Raw genomic sequence first — 16,163 nt, 5'->3', positions numbered from 1 at the left:
AATATTTATTTGTCTTTTATGTCTTTTTTTTCTTTTGTCCCAACACATTCTGATAGTGCCGCTCAAAAAGATGATTGTCTGTAAATGTAAAAATCTATGCGCGGTCTGATAACCATCTCCGACGAATATTTAATTCTCTGCGCAGTAATGCTGCTCCTTCATCCAACGGATCGTTGTCAAAAGGACATGTTGGTGAAAAAAGTCATCTCCTACTGTGCCTAATGGACTTATAGAAGTAGAAAAACTCAAATCAAATGTCGTGTGTGGCTGAAAGAGGGCGGAGACAGAGAGAAACTCCAGGTTTCTTGAATAAAACCTGGTCCCGACCAGGTTAGGTTCAGAGAGTCTGTTACTCCGGTAACTGACCGTGAGGTTAAGTTACCTCTCTTTGTGAAACAGGCTAGAGTTACCCCTCTTTCTCAGGGTTGGGTTACCTCCCTTTGTGAAACGGAAAACTCAGGGTTTCCCTCATTTCAGGGTTAACCAACTCAGAGTTTTCACTAAACCTGCTACGGGAAACGGACCTCTGGTTTTAAGTCACTTGCATTCTTGTGTTTCCTGTTTTGACTTCGAATCTAACTGAACAATCTCAAAGATGTTTTCCATGTGTGGCAACATGGCAGACATGTGCTATGTGGCCCTTGGCACACTTCAGGATTGGAATGAATAGGAATGTTTGTGTGAAGCGTTAAGTTTCAGTGCTAGCTTATGACAGTCCCTTTCCTCCACATGCTCCACATACCTTTCCTCACTTTGGCCACAACACAGCAGAGAACGCAACGACGCAACAACTGGAATGACAATGTCAGTGAAGTCACCTAGCAACATCTACACAGCACCCAAACCCCAACCTTCCACCCTTCATGCATTTCAGTGCTGATAAAAGAGGAATTTAGCTTTGAAGTGAGCAGAGGACCAGCTATGAGGAGAATTCTGCTCAACAACTGGGAAACACAATCTTCTGCTGCAAAACTTCTAAATAGTTGAAATGTCTGCCGTAAACCTTCCTGATGCTGCAAGAACAGAGGTGTATGTGTTCTTTGTTTTACACACCCCAGCCTGCTCAACACAGCTCCACAGGTATTCATTATAAAGCACAAGTTTAGACCTGAAGCAGAGGCAGCAAACGAAACATGGATCAAAAAAAAGTTTTTTTCCCCCTCTTTCTCTCTGATTCTAGAAAAGCAGCCATAGGCTAACAGACATGTACAAACAAATACCCCCACAGACCCCTAACTTACAGTATGAACAGTCGCATTGTCTCTTTGCAACTGTTTAATAGTTGGATTAGAAATCAAAGGAAATGTGTTCTTTATTTCACATATCCAACACTCTACAACATATCTGTCATTGGTGAAAACTGCAGGGAGTTCAATCAATGTATCACTTTATGCACATGGCAGACCTCAAATTACAACTCAGAATCAATGCTGAATGATCTATATAGGTGCTATCCAAACCATTGTGAAAAGGTGGAAATATCTTAAAACATCATTTTTAGATATATTTTCATTGAGTACTCTAACTTGTACTTTTGTTTGATAAAGATACCCAAAACCGTTGCGTGTGAGTATGTTTTGTGTGTTCATGTGTGTAGTAAATAATTATTATATATAAATATTCAGAAAGGCCCAAGCGTTTTTCTTCATTTGAGATGATAACTAACAGTGATTTTATTGGTCTAGCTAAAAGGCTAAAAGATCAATCAGATCATACAGCAGATTAGTGAGTGCAGCTGTTTGAATCTTCACTAAGACTGTAAATATGGATCAAATGATTTCAGTTTAGAGGTTTCTACACTTCTGTCTGTCAAAGAGTTCATTCTAAAATGATGCTGCTGGTGTATAATGCTTTTAATAGTTTAGAGGCTAAATACATTTCAGATCTTCTGGTAGCCTACATTATTATAACGTTTGTTGATAAGGTTAGAACTAAACGGGGAAAGGCTGCTTTTCCTTTCTGTGCACCATTTATGTAGAATAAACTCCCAGAGAGATGCTATTCTGTGTCAGCTCTTGCTTCTTTTAAGTCCAATCTTAAAACTTCCAACTGTAGTTTGACGGGAAGCAGAGTTTGTTTTTCCTGCCATGCAGGACTCTTAACGTGGACATAGCCACCCCATACACAAGGAGATGCTCTGCTGGTACATCTCAACCTTAAACCTGCTGGGTGGGCCAGACATTTCTATTGCAGACAGCCAAGTGGCAAGCTTTGTGATGGTTGCTCAGATTGATGCTGCTTCTCAGAGGCTGTTATAGGTCTTGTCTACACTACTGACTGATTTCTTAAAGAGGGATGGTATTTCATTTTCAGGATCATAGAACTGGATTTAATTGAATTTGTATTCATTCTTGTCCAGCAGAAGGACGTTACCAGGCTCTGAATGATCGATCTGCTGCCAGGCAGAAGTGTAACTGTCAGGTCATTCATAAGGCTCTAATGGGGGCTGCTGCATTCCAGACAAGGAAAGACAGACATCGCAATCAGTACGAGCTGCCTTGGCTAGTTTACTCATGGAATAACTGAGATGATTCAACCTTTTATAATACCTCTCTCAAGTTGATACCAGTTAGATGTCAAATTTCATATTAATTCAGGATGACATTCTTCTTTTTTCTTTTTTTTATTTATATAGCGCCAAATACAACAAATGTCATCTCAAGGCACTTAGATAATAAAGTCCAATTCAAGCCAATTGGAATTCAATTAATTGTAATCATAATTATTCATAAGATAATCCAATTCGTTCATATATTCAAAAACAATTTCCTAGCTAAGGAAAGCAACAGATTGCACTGAAACTTTTTTTTTTTTTTCGGTCCATCCTTGATTTGCTTGATTTGTGATGTCAGTCTGCTGTGGTCTAAATCAGGCTTTTGAGGGACTGACCCTTATGGGTTGGCAAGGTCCAGCCCAAAGGGTCAAAGGGTTGTAGCCTTGTTGAGGTGTCTTACTTCGAAATCCCAGCTCTCACCGCCTGCCTCCACTGTTCTGCTTCAGTCCCTCTTCACCAAATCGTGCACGGCATCTTCCAGATGTTTTTAAAGCGTCCCATTCAATTCAATTCAATTCAATTCAATTCAATTCAATTCAATTCAATTCAATTCAATTCAATTCAATTCAGTACAATTTCATATAAAATCTGACTAATTTAAAAAATTTGCTCATCTAAGGAAACCATAAAATTATGTTGAATCTTCAATTTAATGAAATCCCCCATATTGAGTTTGAATGGGGCAGTAGGTGACAGTGGAGAAGAAACCTTTGAGAAGAAACAGGTGTTTTAAGACCTCCTGCAGAACCAGACTCAGAAAAGGGGGGCCAATTGCTTCGACCGATTGAGGGATGAGAGGACAGGACCGACTCAAGCACGCACAAAACACATAAACCCCTCGCTGGTCCTTAATCATATCTCAGGTATGGCTGGTTATGGGGCGGTCGGTGGCGTAGTGGGTTGAGCAGCCGCCCCATGTACAGAGGCTACAGTCATCGATGCAGTGGGCCCCAGTTCGACTCCCGCACCGAGCGGCCCTGTGCTGCGTGTCTTCCCCATCTCTCTGCTTCCTGTCCTATCATTAAAGGCATAAAAAGCCCAAAAAAATACTTAAAAAAAAAAAGTTATGGCTGGTTATAAGACAAAGGCCCACCCAGGTACAAATCTTAATGAATGGTTTTAATGATAAATGGACAGCATTTATGCAGCACTATTCTAGTCTTGTTGACAACTCAAAGCACATTACAATACAAGCCAGATGACCCATTCTCAAACACATTCATGCAGCACCTGCAGTTTACAGTGCTGTTTCCTCACACACAGACAAACACTTTGGGGCAATGTGGGGTTCAGTGTCTTGCCTGAAGACATTTCAACATGTGGATTATGTGGAAGCCAGGAACTGAACCACCAACTCTCCAAAGGCAGACAACCACTGTACCCAGGAGCCACAGGTACTCCTTTTGTGGGAACCACAGCCTCCCATGAAATTTAGAATCTCCAGCATCAATTTAAAGCTTTAAGCTTTAAGCAGCAGACAAGAGAAATAAATTAATGAAAAAAATAAACATCTTATCACCTTACAGCTTATAAAGTTTGTAAAGTTGTGAGAAAATGTCAAGAATAATGAACAAACAGCTGAAATATCCAGGTTGTCATGTAGATGAAACCCATCTTACCAAAGCACTGACTGTTGAGAAAAGTACTGTCGATCTGACTGAATTTTGCAAAATAGTTGCAGAATAAAAGCTGGTAAACATGGGTGATCTTGGTAATGGATTACTTGAGGTCCTCTGAAAGAGGAGGGGTGATTAAGTCATATCAAACTGATGACGAAGCACTACTGTTGACATAAGCTGCAAGTTGTCAAATAAAACAAGACTCTCCTTTATATCAAATTAGATCCAGAGTCCTTTAACACATTAAGTCAGCCCACTTTGAGAATTCTAGATTCAATTAGTCATTGTTTAGTGATGGTATTATAGTGTCAACACCCATTTTCAATCTTTGTCATGTTAATTTGTTTGAAGGGTTGGGTTGTGACTCAGTCTTTTTTTTTTTTTTGGTATGCATTTTGGTCAGGAGGGTGTTGAAGCCATATGACAGGATTTCAGCTCACCCGATCAGCACTTATACACAGCGTGTTATAAAATTTACAAGAAAATTGAAAAACCAGCATAACGAAGAAGTATTTATTCCTCTAACATGATATTTCTTAATTCAATTCAATTCAGTTTATTTATATAGCGCCAAATTACAACAAATGTCATCTCAAGGCACTTAAATAATATAGTCCAATTCAAGCCAATTGGAGTTCAATTCACCTTAGTACTCTGGATTGCTATTCGTTTGTATTATTTTATTTTTCCCCTCATGTTCAAACTTAGACAGCACAAATCAGATGTAACAACCCTAAACGTTAGACACCTTTTAGCACAACTGAACAGTGTCATTATATTCAGCTAAAAACTGGTCACAGAGAGTTGGCAAAATTTGATTAAGTTCAAGTCAACTTATTGATATAGCACCAGTTCATTAAGAGAGTCATCTAAGGGCACTATGCAGAGACATTAAACAAATTAAATTCAAGTCCAATTGAATACAGTCCAATTCAGTCTAGTTATAAAGCAGTTAAAGCCAATTCAGATGAATTAATTATAAAGTGATACAAACCAATTTAGCTAAATGACAGTATTTATAACATCCAGTTTGTAAAAAAAGTAGCCTTGTAAAGGAAACCAATGGATCAAATCAATTCTTCACTTCCATTAATGTCTGAGTCCTGAACATGAAGTGGGTGGTGGGGAAGCGTGGAGAAAAAGAAAAACTCTCTTCTTTTTTTTTTTTTTTTTTTTTTTTTTTTTTTTTTTTTTTTTTTTAAAAAAAAAGAAAAACTCTCTTCTGCCGGTACGCCCATTGACTGCTGGGATAGGCTCCAGCCCACCCGCGACCCGATCGACGGATTCAGCGGTATAGATAATGGATGGATGGATCTTCTGCCGGTTTGGAGGTGAAAGGACGCTACCAACACATTTACTTACTGAAAAGAGGTGATGAGTTTGAGATTACAACAGTGTTTCAATGTGTTGTCAATCGTTACAAAATATTAAGATCATTGGGTGTCATCGAGCAAAGGAAAAATAACTGAATAAGAGGTTAGCTTTACCTGTACCACAACATAAACCATAGATACTTGGTAATACTAGATTGATCCAAATTGGGTTCATTTTTAGCTCTGTGAGGTCTTGCATTTTTCAGAAGGTATTTTCATATTTAGTATTACTTCTCATAACTCTCAGCCAATGACATTGCTGCGTGTTTGTTGGATATTGCTGTATTTTATACTTTTATAGACATCATGAGCCAATGGACTTAACTGTTTTCTCAGCCTAATGATACTGTATGATGATGATGATGTATGAATAATCTATGTTGCTACTGTTACCTACACATCACTATTAACAAAGAACTGTCAATAAATTTGACAAAATTAATCATTGTGGCTAACCCTTTTTACATTATGAACATTCACAAACTAAGCACAACAACTAAGTTCCACAATGTGTCAGAGTTGTTTACATCCAAATCCCTGTTGTGTGAAGATTATAGACGGCGTACGTGACGCCGCGTTACCATGTGGAATGATAACACACAAAAGGCAGACAAGAAGCTCAGGAACATGTTTGTCATGATGTGGCCTACTGAAATAATAGCATGGCCTGAAATATTGTAAACACTTATCAGGATTATAGTACCTAGCTACAAACCCAGCAGAATTTTTTTAAATTGTGAAAAATTTGTTAAAATGATAAAAAGAAAAATAGAAAAATAGAGGCGAAGGAGTGACATCGAATGAAGGAAAGATATCTGTGCGTGTGTGTGAGAGAGACTGTGTTGTTAGGCATTTGTGACTTTGTAAACCTGGTTAGTCCTGTTAACAAGGAGTGGTATGTTTCACTGTGCCTCATCTTTCTCTCTTGGGCTTTCTGGTCAGGTTTCGGCTGCCAAAAACTCCAGTGTGAAGTCAAGGCTTGTGTGTGCGTGTGCGTGTGCGTGTGCGTGTGTGTGTGTGTGTGTGCGTGTGTGTGTGTGTTGTAAATGAAAAGGACACAAGGAGAGGCGGTCCTGATGCTGCCTAACCTGTTCTCCTGGTTACCTTTAAGCTTCCAGCATTTAACTAGCAGATTCATTCCGTCCTGCCTAACAGAGCAGCAGTGACATACTGAAGAGGAGACATCTCTCTGTGGGCATACTGCAGGTGGAAGCATCACTCGGTGAGTCTCTCCAACATGTCAAATATTTTCCTATGACAGAGTTAATGACTGAATAATCTGTGATTGACTGTGAAACGGATTTTAAAGATATTTGATGTTATATGAAAAAAACGGGGGCTAATTGAGTTTAAAACCTGAAATTGACTGTTTGGTTAGACGCTTTAGGGGGTGAAACACCCCTTATTATTGTGCTGCCTAAACTGACTTAAATGATCCAATGGATTTTGAGAAGTTGTGGTATATATATATATATGTTCTTCAGAATGGAATTATGTTGCATTTTAGCATATCAAAATGTTGATTTTGATACATTCCTATTTATTTTAACTGAACAATTGTTGAGTGTGTTGATGATTCTGGCATTGACAGCAACTAAAAATGAACATTAATTGAACATATATTGCAAATATATAAGGATGTAAGGATATACATTTTGCTACATTTTCTATTCCACATTGTTCATTTGTTTTGCTGACAGTGTAACTTGCTGTTGAACTGACTGTGGACTTGCCTCACGCATTAGACGCACACGCCACTGTTTTGCGCTTTGTTGTTGGTGTAAGTGTTGCAATCGTCTTTTAGAGGATACACCCATGAGATTCCCCACTAATCTTCACTGAGTTCCCTGTTTCATTTAAATTTCCACTGTTTTTTGGTTTAGGGGAGTCAACAAATGATCACGGTGATTACAATTAATTGAATTCCAATTGGCTTGAATTGTACTTTATTATCTAAGTGCCTTGAGATGACATTTGTTGTATTTGGCGCTATATAAATAAAAATGAATTGAATTGAATTGAATTGAACAAATATAACCTGACACCACTGTACATGATATCCAATTCTCATTCAATTGGAAATAAAGAGAGGCCCAAGCAGGACCAGTGCCAACAGCTATTCAAAAAAAGCTGTGAACACAGTAACCATAGTTCCCTGACTATTATTAGCTTCATATTTCCTTCCAGAAATTGCTTTCAATGTACTGGCTGTCAGCAGGTTATTAAATTTTGATGTGGCCTGTTGATGTGATGAAAAGTTACTTTGATTTGGTCACTTGATGACCTAATTTTCTAATGGTTTCAAAATCCAGAATTTCATTCAAACAAGCTGCATCGATGCAAATTTGCTGCAAGTGTATTAGCATTTCCATATGAAGATGTTAAGGTGTGGTCAAAAGGAGGGGCTGTGTGTGTGTGTGTAAGCCAGAATGCATCCAAACCAACTGGTTTGAACACACACATTGGCATCAACAAACCTAGCAGATGCTTTGGATTCCTGAAGTGTGAGACAAGTGGGTGTTGTCAAGATCAGAACATTTAAGAGCCGCTGAAAGTTAAAGTGACAGAGCAGGGGCAGGATGAATTTAGCCCCCCAAAGGGGTACGCACAATAGATTGAAATGTAGTGTAGAATAGATTTTGAAGGTCAGTTTGTGCTTAGTTCATACTAACAGCCTTGAAGGTGCTGTTTGTACGGTTGTCATCTGCCTGCCTGCCTGGCATATTAACTGCATGTTTTTGTTTGGAGTCAAATATCCACGATAGCCAAGGTTCTGGGTTGCCTATATAAAATATCAGAGATTACGTTAAACACAAAAATGTGGCATTATTCAATCAAATGGCTGCATAGGTTTATAATGTAATGTCACTTTAAATGAGAAGCACCAGTTATAAAAGCATACATATGTTGGGCCTGTCCCTTTGTAAATTAACCCAAAAGCCTAAACTAGTGCTTTGAATATGACATGAACTTAGTTTTGTTTTCTTTACTCTTGGCAACAGTTTACACTGTATTTAAAAGATAATGATAATGACTTACAATTATCTGAACAGCACTGAAAGATTTCATTTTGGATTTAAAAGATTAAAAGACAGAAACAGATTTGTCAGACATCTGCATTGCTGTCCTACTGCTTCAAGGGATTTTTCATGTCACTATTAACCAAAAGAAATGACAATGCTTTTCTTTGTGGTTTTACAGAAAGCTTGGCTCTACTGTGGATCTCCCATAGATTATTGCATTTTGACATATATTCCTTGATATGTGGGCATAAATACAGCCAAGAAAAATGGTAAGTATGCCAAACCAGCACACAAAACAGCTACTCATTATATGTTCAAAAGTAAGAGTTCCTAATTCAGAATTATTTTCTACATCTCAACTATCACACATAGAATGGGGAAAGCAGCTGTCTGAGTCTCTCAGAAGGCTTGGTTCTGGATGACACTGGGAACGGACTTGTCGTTTCAGGGATCACAGATGACACAATTGCTGCGAAAAGTGGCTTGCAAGCTGGTAAGAACAAAAGCTGTGAACATTAAAATTGTGTGTTTTTTTTTTTTTTACTGCATTTAAAGAAATCCAGTTAGTGTCTATAGTCAGATGACTTGACTTAGTTTTTTTGTTGTTCCAGGGGATGAGATTGTAGCAGCAACAATACACCTAGACAACCTCAACAAAAATGAAGTGCTGAACATCCTGAAGGTCCTTACGCCATATGAAAGCAACTTAAAGGTTCTGACAAAGAAAGACTTATGTGCTGATGCTGGCCTCGGTCCCTTGGGACTAAGTCTAAAAGACTCTGCAAGGGTAATCATCACAGTTCAAGCTATGGCAGAATTTGTACCAAAGGCTATTTTGGACAAAGCTTTTGTAATCTATCTTACTAAAGCTTTGATTTAATTTCTGTTACAGATACTCCCAGAGAAGGATCTCTCACTGAATGCATCAGCTGAAGCACCAACTGTTTCTTTGGATGGTCTCAGTGGAAAGCTAAATGCTGCACATGGGATGGGGGGTGAAATATGTGGTCCCACTCTCAATGGAGACCTTCCCAAACTCAGACTAAATGAACCCTCAGCTGATGCTGGTGCTACATTTACAATACCGTCCACAGGGCTGACAGGACCAGATTTAAAAGCAGATCTAGGAGGAAACCTCAAAGCACCTGATGCCAGTGTCACAATTCCCAAGCTCAACACACCAGACACCTCACTCAACATTGAGAAACCAACTTTAAAGACAGGCAACTTGAAATACAAGGCTCCTAAATTCAAAATGCCGCACTTTAATTTGCCTCAGATGGAAACACCGAAAACAGAGGCGGGTATGTCTGCTGATGTAGACCTTACTCCTGTGAGTGGAAATATAGACACACCAGATCTAAATCTGTCTGCCCCAAAATTAGATCTTAAAAGTCCGGATTTGGACCTGAATGGGCAAAAAATGCGTTTGAATGGTCCGGATGTAAATTTAGAAACGCCGAATGCTAATATTGAGACACCCTCCGGCAAATTCAAGTGGCCCCATTTGAATTGGAAAAGTCCCAAAGTTAAAGCCCCAGATGCTGACTTGGATGGTGACCTTTCAGCACCTGATGTCAGAATCGCTAAACCAAAGATTGATGGTGAATTGAGAGCACCAGATGTTGACATTAACATGCCCAAAGCTGACATCAAAGGCCCTGACGCAAACGTTGAAACCCCCGGTCTTGATATTGATGCCCCATCTGGTAAAATCAACTGGCCTCATTTGAAGTGGAAAAAACCAAAATTTCATGGCTCAAAAGCTGATATGGACCTGGATGCAAGCCTTCATACACCAGATGTTGATCTCTCTGTTCCAAAAGTGGAGGGTAAACTTGATGCTCCAGATGTTGACATGACCTTGCCAAAAGCAGATATTAAAAGTCCTGATCTGGATGTGCAAACTCCAAATATTGATGTAGAAGGTCCATCTGGCAAAATCAATTGGCCTCATTTGAAATGGAAAAAGCCTAAAGGCCCAAAAGCAGGCTTAGACATAGATGCAGACCTAAACACATCTGGTCTGAATCTCACATCTCCAAAGATTGAGGGGGACATTAATGTACCAAATGCTGAATTGGATCTCCCAAAAGCTGACCTTAAATGTGCTGATGTAGATGTTCAAGGCCCAGATCTTGACATTGATGCTCCCTCAGGAAAAATAAACTGGCCTCATCTTAAATGGAAAAAACCCAAAATTCAAGGTCCCAACACTGATGTGCATGCCAATCTGAGTGCACCAGATGTTGATATTTCCGTTCCAAAATATGATGGGGAGATTAGCTCACCAGACGTTGATCTGAATTTGCAGAGAGCTAATGTTGATGTTAAATCACCAAATGTAGGCATTGAATCTCCATCTAGTAAGTTCAAATGGCCAACTCTGAAAAAACCAAGATGGTCACTCTCACAACCTAAGGTTAATGGTCTAGATATTGATTTAGATGCCGATGTTTCAGCTCCTGATTTGAACCTCTCAGCTCCAAAGATTGATGGTGAAATAAATGCACCAGATGTCAATGTAAACTTACCACAAGCAGAACTGGAAAGCCCCAAGTTAGATTTTGATGCTCCAGAAGTTGAAGTTGATGGTCCTTCTGGAAAATTCAAATGGCTCAACTTCAAAAAACCCAAATTTGGCACTCTGAAAGGGCCAAAGACTGACATTGATGCTGATGTGAAAATACCAGATGTGGACCTCAAGGGACCTGATATGGATTTGAGTGCACCAGATGTTAATCTTTCAGTACCAAAAACTGATGGTGGGATTGAGACTCCAGACCTCAACATCAGCATACCTAATGCTAATGTCAAAGGGCCAGATGTAAATCTTAATGGTCCAGATCTTGACATTGATAAACCTGATACTAAGCTAAAGTTACCCAAGTTTAAATTTCCCACTCTCAAAGGGCCAAAAGTGAAGGGCCCTGAAGTAGATGCTGATTTTAAAGCCCCAGATTTTGATGCTAGTTTTGACTTACCTAAAGTTGACATGGATGCACCAAATGTAGACCTAAAAGCACCAGATCTCTCCTTGTCTGCACCAAAAATAGAGGATGGACTCGATGCACCAGATTTTGACATTAATTTACCAAAAGCTGATCTCAAAGGCCCAGGTGTAGACATTCAAACTCCAGTGATAGATTCCTCTGCTGGAAAACTGAAACTACCGAAAATAAAAATGCCAAAGTTTGGCATCTCAGGGCCAAGGGTAAAAGGACCTAGTCTTGATGGAGATGTTGACCTCAAACGTCCAGACCTGGATCTGTGTCCACCAGATGTAGATGCAAATCTGCCCAAAGCAGACCTAAGAGCACCTGATGTTGATCTGAAAGCACCAGATTTTGATGCCAGTCTTGACTTACCTAAAGTTGACATGAATGCACCTAAAGTAGACCTAAAGGCACAAGATCTCTCATTGTCTGCACCAAAAATTGAGGGGGGACTAAATGCACCAGAGCTTGACATTAATTTACCTAAAGCTGATCTTAAAGGTCCTGATGTAAACATTAAAACTCCAGAGGCTGATGCTGGAAAATTCAAGCTACCTAAAATAAAACTGCCAAAGTTTGGCCACTCTGGGCCAAGAGTAAAAGAACCTAATCTTGATGTAAATGCCGATCTTAAGAGTCAAGACCTTGAATTGTCTATTCCTGGTGTAGATGCAAAGCTGCCTAAAGTAGAACTAACAGCACCAGATGTAAGTCTAAAAGATGATGTTAAGGGAAGAGATCTGAATCTACCAAATGCACACCTTAACTTGGAAAAAGGAGATCTCAGCTTGTCTTCACCACAAATGAATGGAAACCTTTCTGCACCAAAGATAGATGCCAAGTTGTCACAATCTGAACTGGAAGCACCCAATATCACAATGAGATCATCAAATGTGGACATGCATCTGCCCAAAGCAAACCTCAAAGGACCTGAAGCACCGTTAAAGACACCAGATCTTGATTTAGATACCACCCTTGGTGACTTTAAAATGCCTCATTTTAATCTTCCAAAAGTTGATCTGTCCAGCCAAAATGAAGACATACCCAGCGCTCATGCCTCAGGTGAAGCTGGAATTAGGGCACCCAGGGTAGGCATAGACACACCAGTGCCAGATGCCAACATTTCTGCTTCTACAGTGGAACTGAGTGCACCAACTTTAGAAGGAGATGTCAAAGTGAAAGCTCCAAACATAGATACCGATCTTGAAAAGTCCAAATTCCCACACTTCAAGTTTCCAAAGTTCAGCTTTTCAGGGTCTAAAGTAACAACTCCAGAGGTTAATACCAGTGAAAGCCTTGAAGAGGATGATGATACTGACTCTGAAACTGATGTGTCAAATGCAGATGTGGAAGTTCCTACATTCAAATTCCACAGACTGCCCACATACAGCATTAATGGCATTGGAGAAGTTGCTGATGCGATTGGCTTATCAAAACTTGACACAGGGGAAAAGGATTATGTAGTCAGCAAAGGGATACGATTGCCAATCGTGAATGCAACATCAAAAGCAGGAGGCAAGATTGACATCATGGAGAGATTGAAAATGGCAAAGGTAAAAGCAGCTAATGTGTCACCAACTGAGGAAAAAACTGACATTAATCTCAAGATTGCTGCCCCAAGTGTGGATATCAGTGCCTCCGAAGAAACAGGAGATTCCTCCCTGGTAAGAGGAGGTACTTTCAAAGTAGAAAAGCCAGAGTCTGCACTGGGCCTAGTAGCTCCAGAAGTTTCAACATCTGATGATAATGACAAATTGTCCCTGAGTCTCTCAAATATGCTTGGCCTAAAGATAAAGGATTCAGATGCTGACTGATTCTTTCGAGATAAAGCTGAGAACCAAAGCTTCCTGTCAGAAATATAAACACGTGTAACTAGAAACATACCACTTCTTTTTGTAATCATAGAGGGAATGAAGTTAACTGAAGGTAATGTCAGTGATAGAACCCTGTTTGTGCAATGTTTGTCTGATGAAGAAAACCATTTTTTAGAAACTATGTGTACATTCCACTATTTATACAAGCTTTTTCCCCCTACAATTCGTATTTGAAAGTATAATACTTAATTATCATGTGTGATCAAAGTAAACTGTTTGCGTTTCTGAGAAGTACATTTACTTAACTTTTTATATTTTAAAAAACAGCAAATTGTGTAAATGAATATATTTCTTAATATTTGTTCAATAAGATCACTCAAATACTGTCAATAAGCATGTGATTTGTTACTAATGTTGAAGTGAAAATCAAATGGATTACTTGTTGATATGCATCCAAAATATGGGGATGATGAAAAAAATAAATAAAAACCTAAATACAATATTTGCAAACTGACAATTTTTAGGAACCCCACAGGAACGATGTAATTCAGAAAGAAAATGATCATTTCCTTGAATATAATTCAATTCTATTTGAGATCAATTTATGTACAAATGGATATTCATTATCAGAAAACTTTCCTTTATTTTCCATTTGATAATTTAACAAATTTATAAATCTTACAATTATATGTAATTTGCTGAGGGCTCTGCCATTCAAAACAGTATGAAATTAAACATGTGTAGGCATCTTAATGAAAAGTGGCTATTTTGTAAATAACAGATTACCTGATTACAAATCTTTAGGGAAAAATTCTGAAAATATATAAAACAATAAAGAGTAGCTGATGAATGAGTTAAGGCTACAAATATCAACTATTTTGTTTGGTCGTTTCAAATTAAGAAGGTATCCAGTTAAAAGAGAACACTCTTGTTTTTTCATCCTTTCTCTTTTTCTGATGATGGCCACAGAGTTCCCCTCCAGCCACAGAGTTCCCCTCCAGCCACATTTCTCACAGTGTTATTATCACTCAGGGGTTGTGACATAGATCATATCATCACCATGTTGTTGCGTGAACAAAACAAACACAGACAGAGAGAGAAAGCGAGCCAGAGAGACGGAGAAAGAGAAGGAGAGAGATGCAGAGAAATTGAAGTGACATCATGTAGAATTTTGAGTAAATTGATGGTAACGGGCGGTTTTTGGTAATGCTGCATATTGTGAGGCTCCCTCTTGCAGTAACAAACCAAAGGCAGTCTTTTGTGTGAAGAATTCCTGCTGGGATCTTGCTTTTCAGGAAGAGACACATAAGAGTAACCTCTAAAATCAGTGGGATAAAATGATTTCCAGATTCATTTGGGAAAAAAAAAACAGAGTTAGGTTCAAAATGTTACAACTGCCAAAGGAGGAAGGAGGTATGGCGGTACCACATCTGAAAGATTATTTCAACTCAGCTCAAATTAGACCATTGTTGAATTTGTTCAATCAAGACTACCATGCCAGGTGGAAAGATATTGAATTGTCACTAATTAAGAACCCTCCAATTCAGGCAGTATTAGGCAACAAGGATTTAGAAAGATTTATAAACAGCACGCAAAACCCATGGATAAGGCTACGGCTACATGAAAACGTTTTTCACTGTAACCGATACTTTTGCTTATCGTTAGGCTGTCGCGGCTACACGGAGCCGGCATTCCCACTACACCAAAACGATAGTTTTGGAGAACGGGTTCCAGAGTGGGAAGATCTGAGAACGGCCTCGTTTCGTTTCCATTGTTACAGCCAGAACGGATTCGTTTACATCTGCACAGCCACATGGCCAACGCCAGTGACGTATACACATACGTCAGTGACCAGAACAAAAAGCGGCTTCCATTCAAAATCCGGAAGAAGAAGACAACACAACAAGGACAGACAGCGATCATCATGGACCCCACAACATTGATAGTAGCACTGCTGCAGACACTGCTAACTACAGCGGCATTGTTGAAGGAACAACGTGAGCTTCGCGCTGGCACAGCCATTATAACGAACAGCCTTGCCACTCTGTATTAAGCCCCATTGTACCGGCTTTTTGGCTGCAGTTCCACCAGAATTCCACTGGGCGCGTCGGTGGAGACCAGAATGAATGGGGCCCAATGGAGCTAGATGCTACAAATGGTCAGTTTCACCTAAGTCTCCTCAAGAGCGCTCAGATTTGAATGTAGTTTCTGAGAGCTCAACATGGGTTTCAAGTCAAAAATCTACTGAACGAGTGCATATATCCCTTTGATTTCTTACAGGTTGGCTTCTTGTTGTCCACAACGCGCTAGCATTGTGCTAATGACAGCTGGTCGACCAGCTATGTATGACGTCATATACACTTCAAATCCTTTTTTTAAGCAAATGAGTGGCTCTAAAAATCTAAAACTCAGCCATGGGTATTTTCTAAACACCCTCTTTCGAAAACAACATTCGAATTACTAGAGAAAAAATTATATCTTGAGATAAGGGCACGAAAGGGCGTATAGCTCCATAGGACTCCATTCATTCTGGTCTCCAAAATTGGGCGCCCCACGTGGAAAGAGGGTGGAACTGCAACCAAAATCGCCTCGTTGGAAACCGGAAATGCACCGTGAGTGGCGTATCTGTACTATTATAGAATCTGTGGCGCTGGTAGAAGTAGGGGCGTACACGCATGCGCATTGCTTCTTCTATTGTTCTGGTGTAACCGGTGGGGGTGGCTTACAGCGCACAGAGGTGTGGCGTGTGTACTGCATCGTTTTCAGCAAGCGTGGCGTTTCCAT

General features: G+C 39.5%; 1 protein-coding gene across 1 annotated transcript; it reads left to right on the top strand.

Moving 5' to 3' along the window:
- Positions 1-6,659: 6,659 nt before the first annotated feature.
- On the top strand, positions 6,660-13,879 carry LOC142398193 (uncharacterized). Its single transcript, XM_075482157.1, has 5 exons — positions 6,660-6,768; positions 8,748-8,838; positions 8,942-9,062; positions 9,181-9,356; positions 9,462-13,879. The coding sequence occupies exons 2-5, from the start codon at positions 8,836-8,838 to the stop codon at positions 13,377-13,379; spliced, it is 4,218 nt and encodes a 1,405-aa protein (XP_075338272.1). The 5' UTR covers positions 6,660-6,768; positions 8,748-8,835; the 3' UTR covers positions 13,380-13,879.
- The last annotated feature ends 2,284 nt before the right edge of the window (positions 13,880-16,163 follow it).

Source organism: Odontesthes bonariensis, chromosome 2, assembly GCF_027942865.1.
Source record: "Odontesthes bonariensis isolate fOdoBon6 chromosome 2, fOdoBon6.hap1, whole genome shotgun sequence".
In the NCBI taxonomy this organism is placed as follows: domain Eukaryota; kingdom Metazoa; phylum Chordata; class Actinopteri; order Atheriniformes; family Atherinopsidae; genus Odontesthes; species Odontesthes bonariensis.
The sequence above is the reverse complement of the archived record's forward strand: the minus strand, read 5'-3'. Positions and strand labels throughout refer to the sequence as shown.

Coding starts and splice junctions, on each gene's coding strand:
- LOC142398193 (XM_075482157.1), top strand. Junction 9,063..9,180: donor GAAAAGTGGCTTGCAAGCTG/GTAAGAACAAAA, acceptor TTGTTGTTCCAG/GGGATGAGATTGTAGCAGCA. Junction 9,357..9,461: donor GTCTAAAAGACTCTGCAAGG/GTAATCATCACA, acceptor TTTCTGTTACAG/ATACTCCCAGAGAAGGATCT.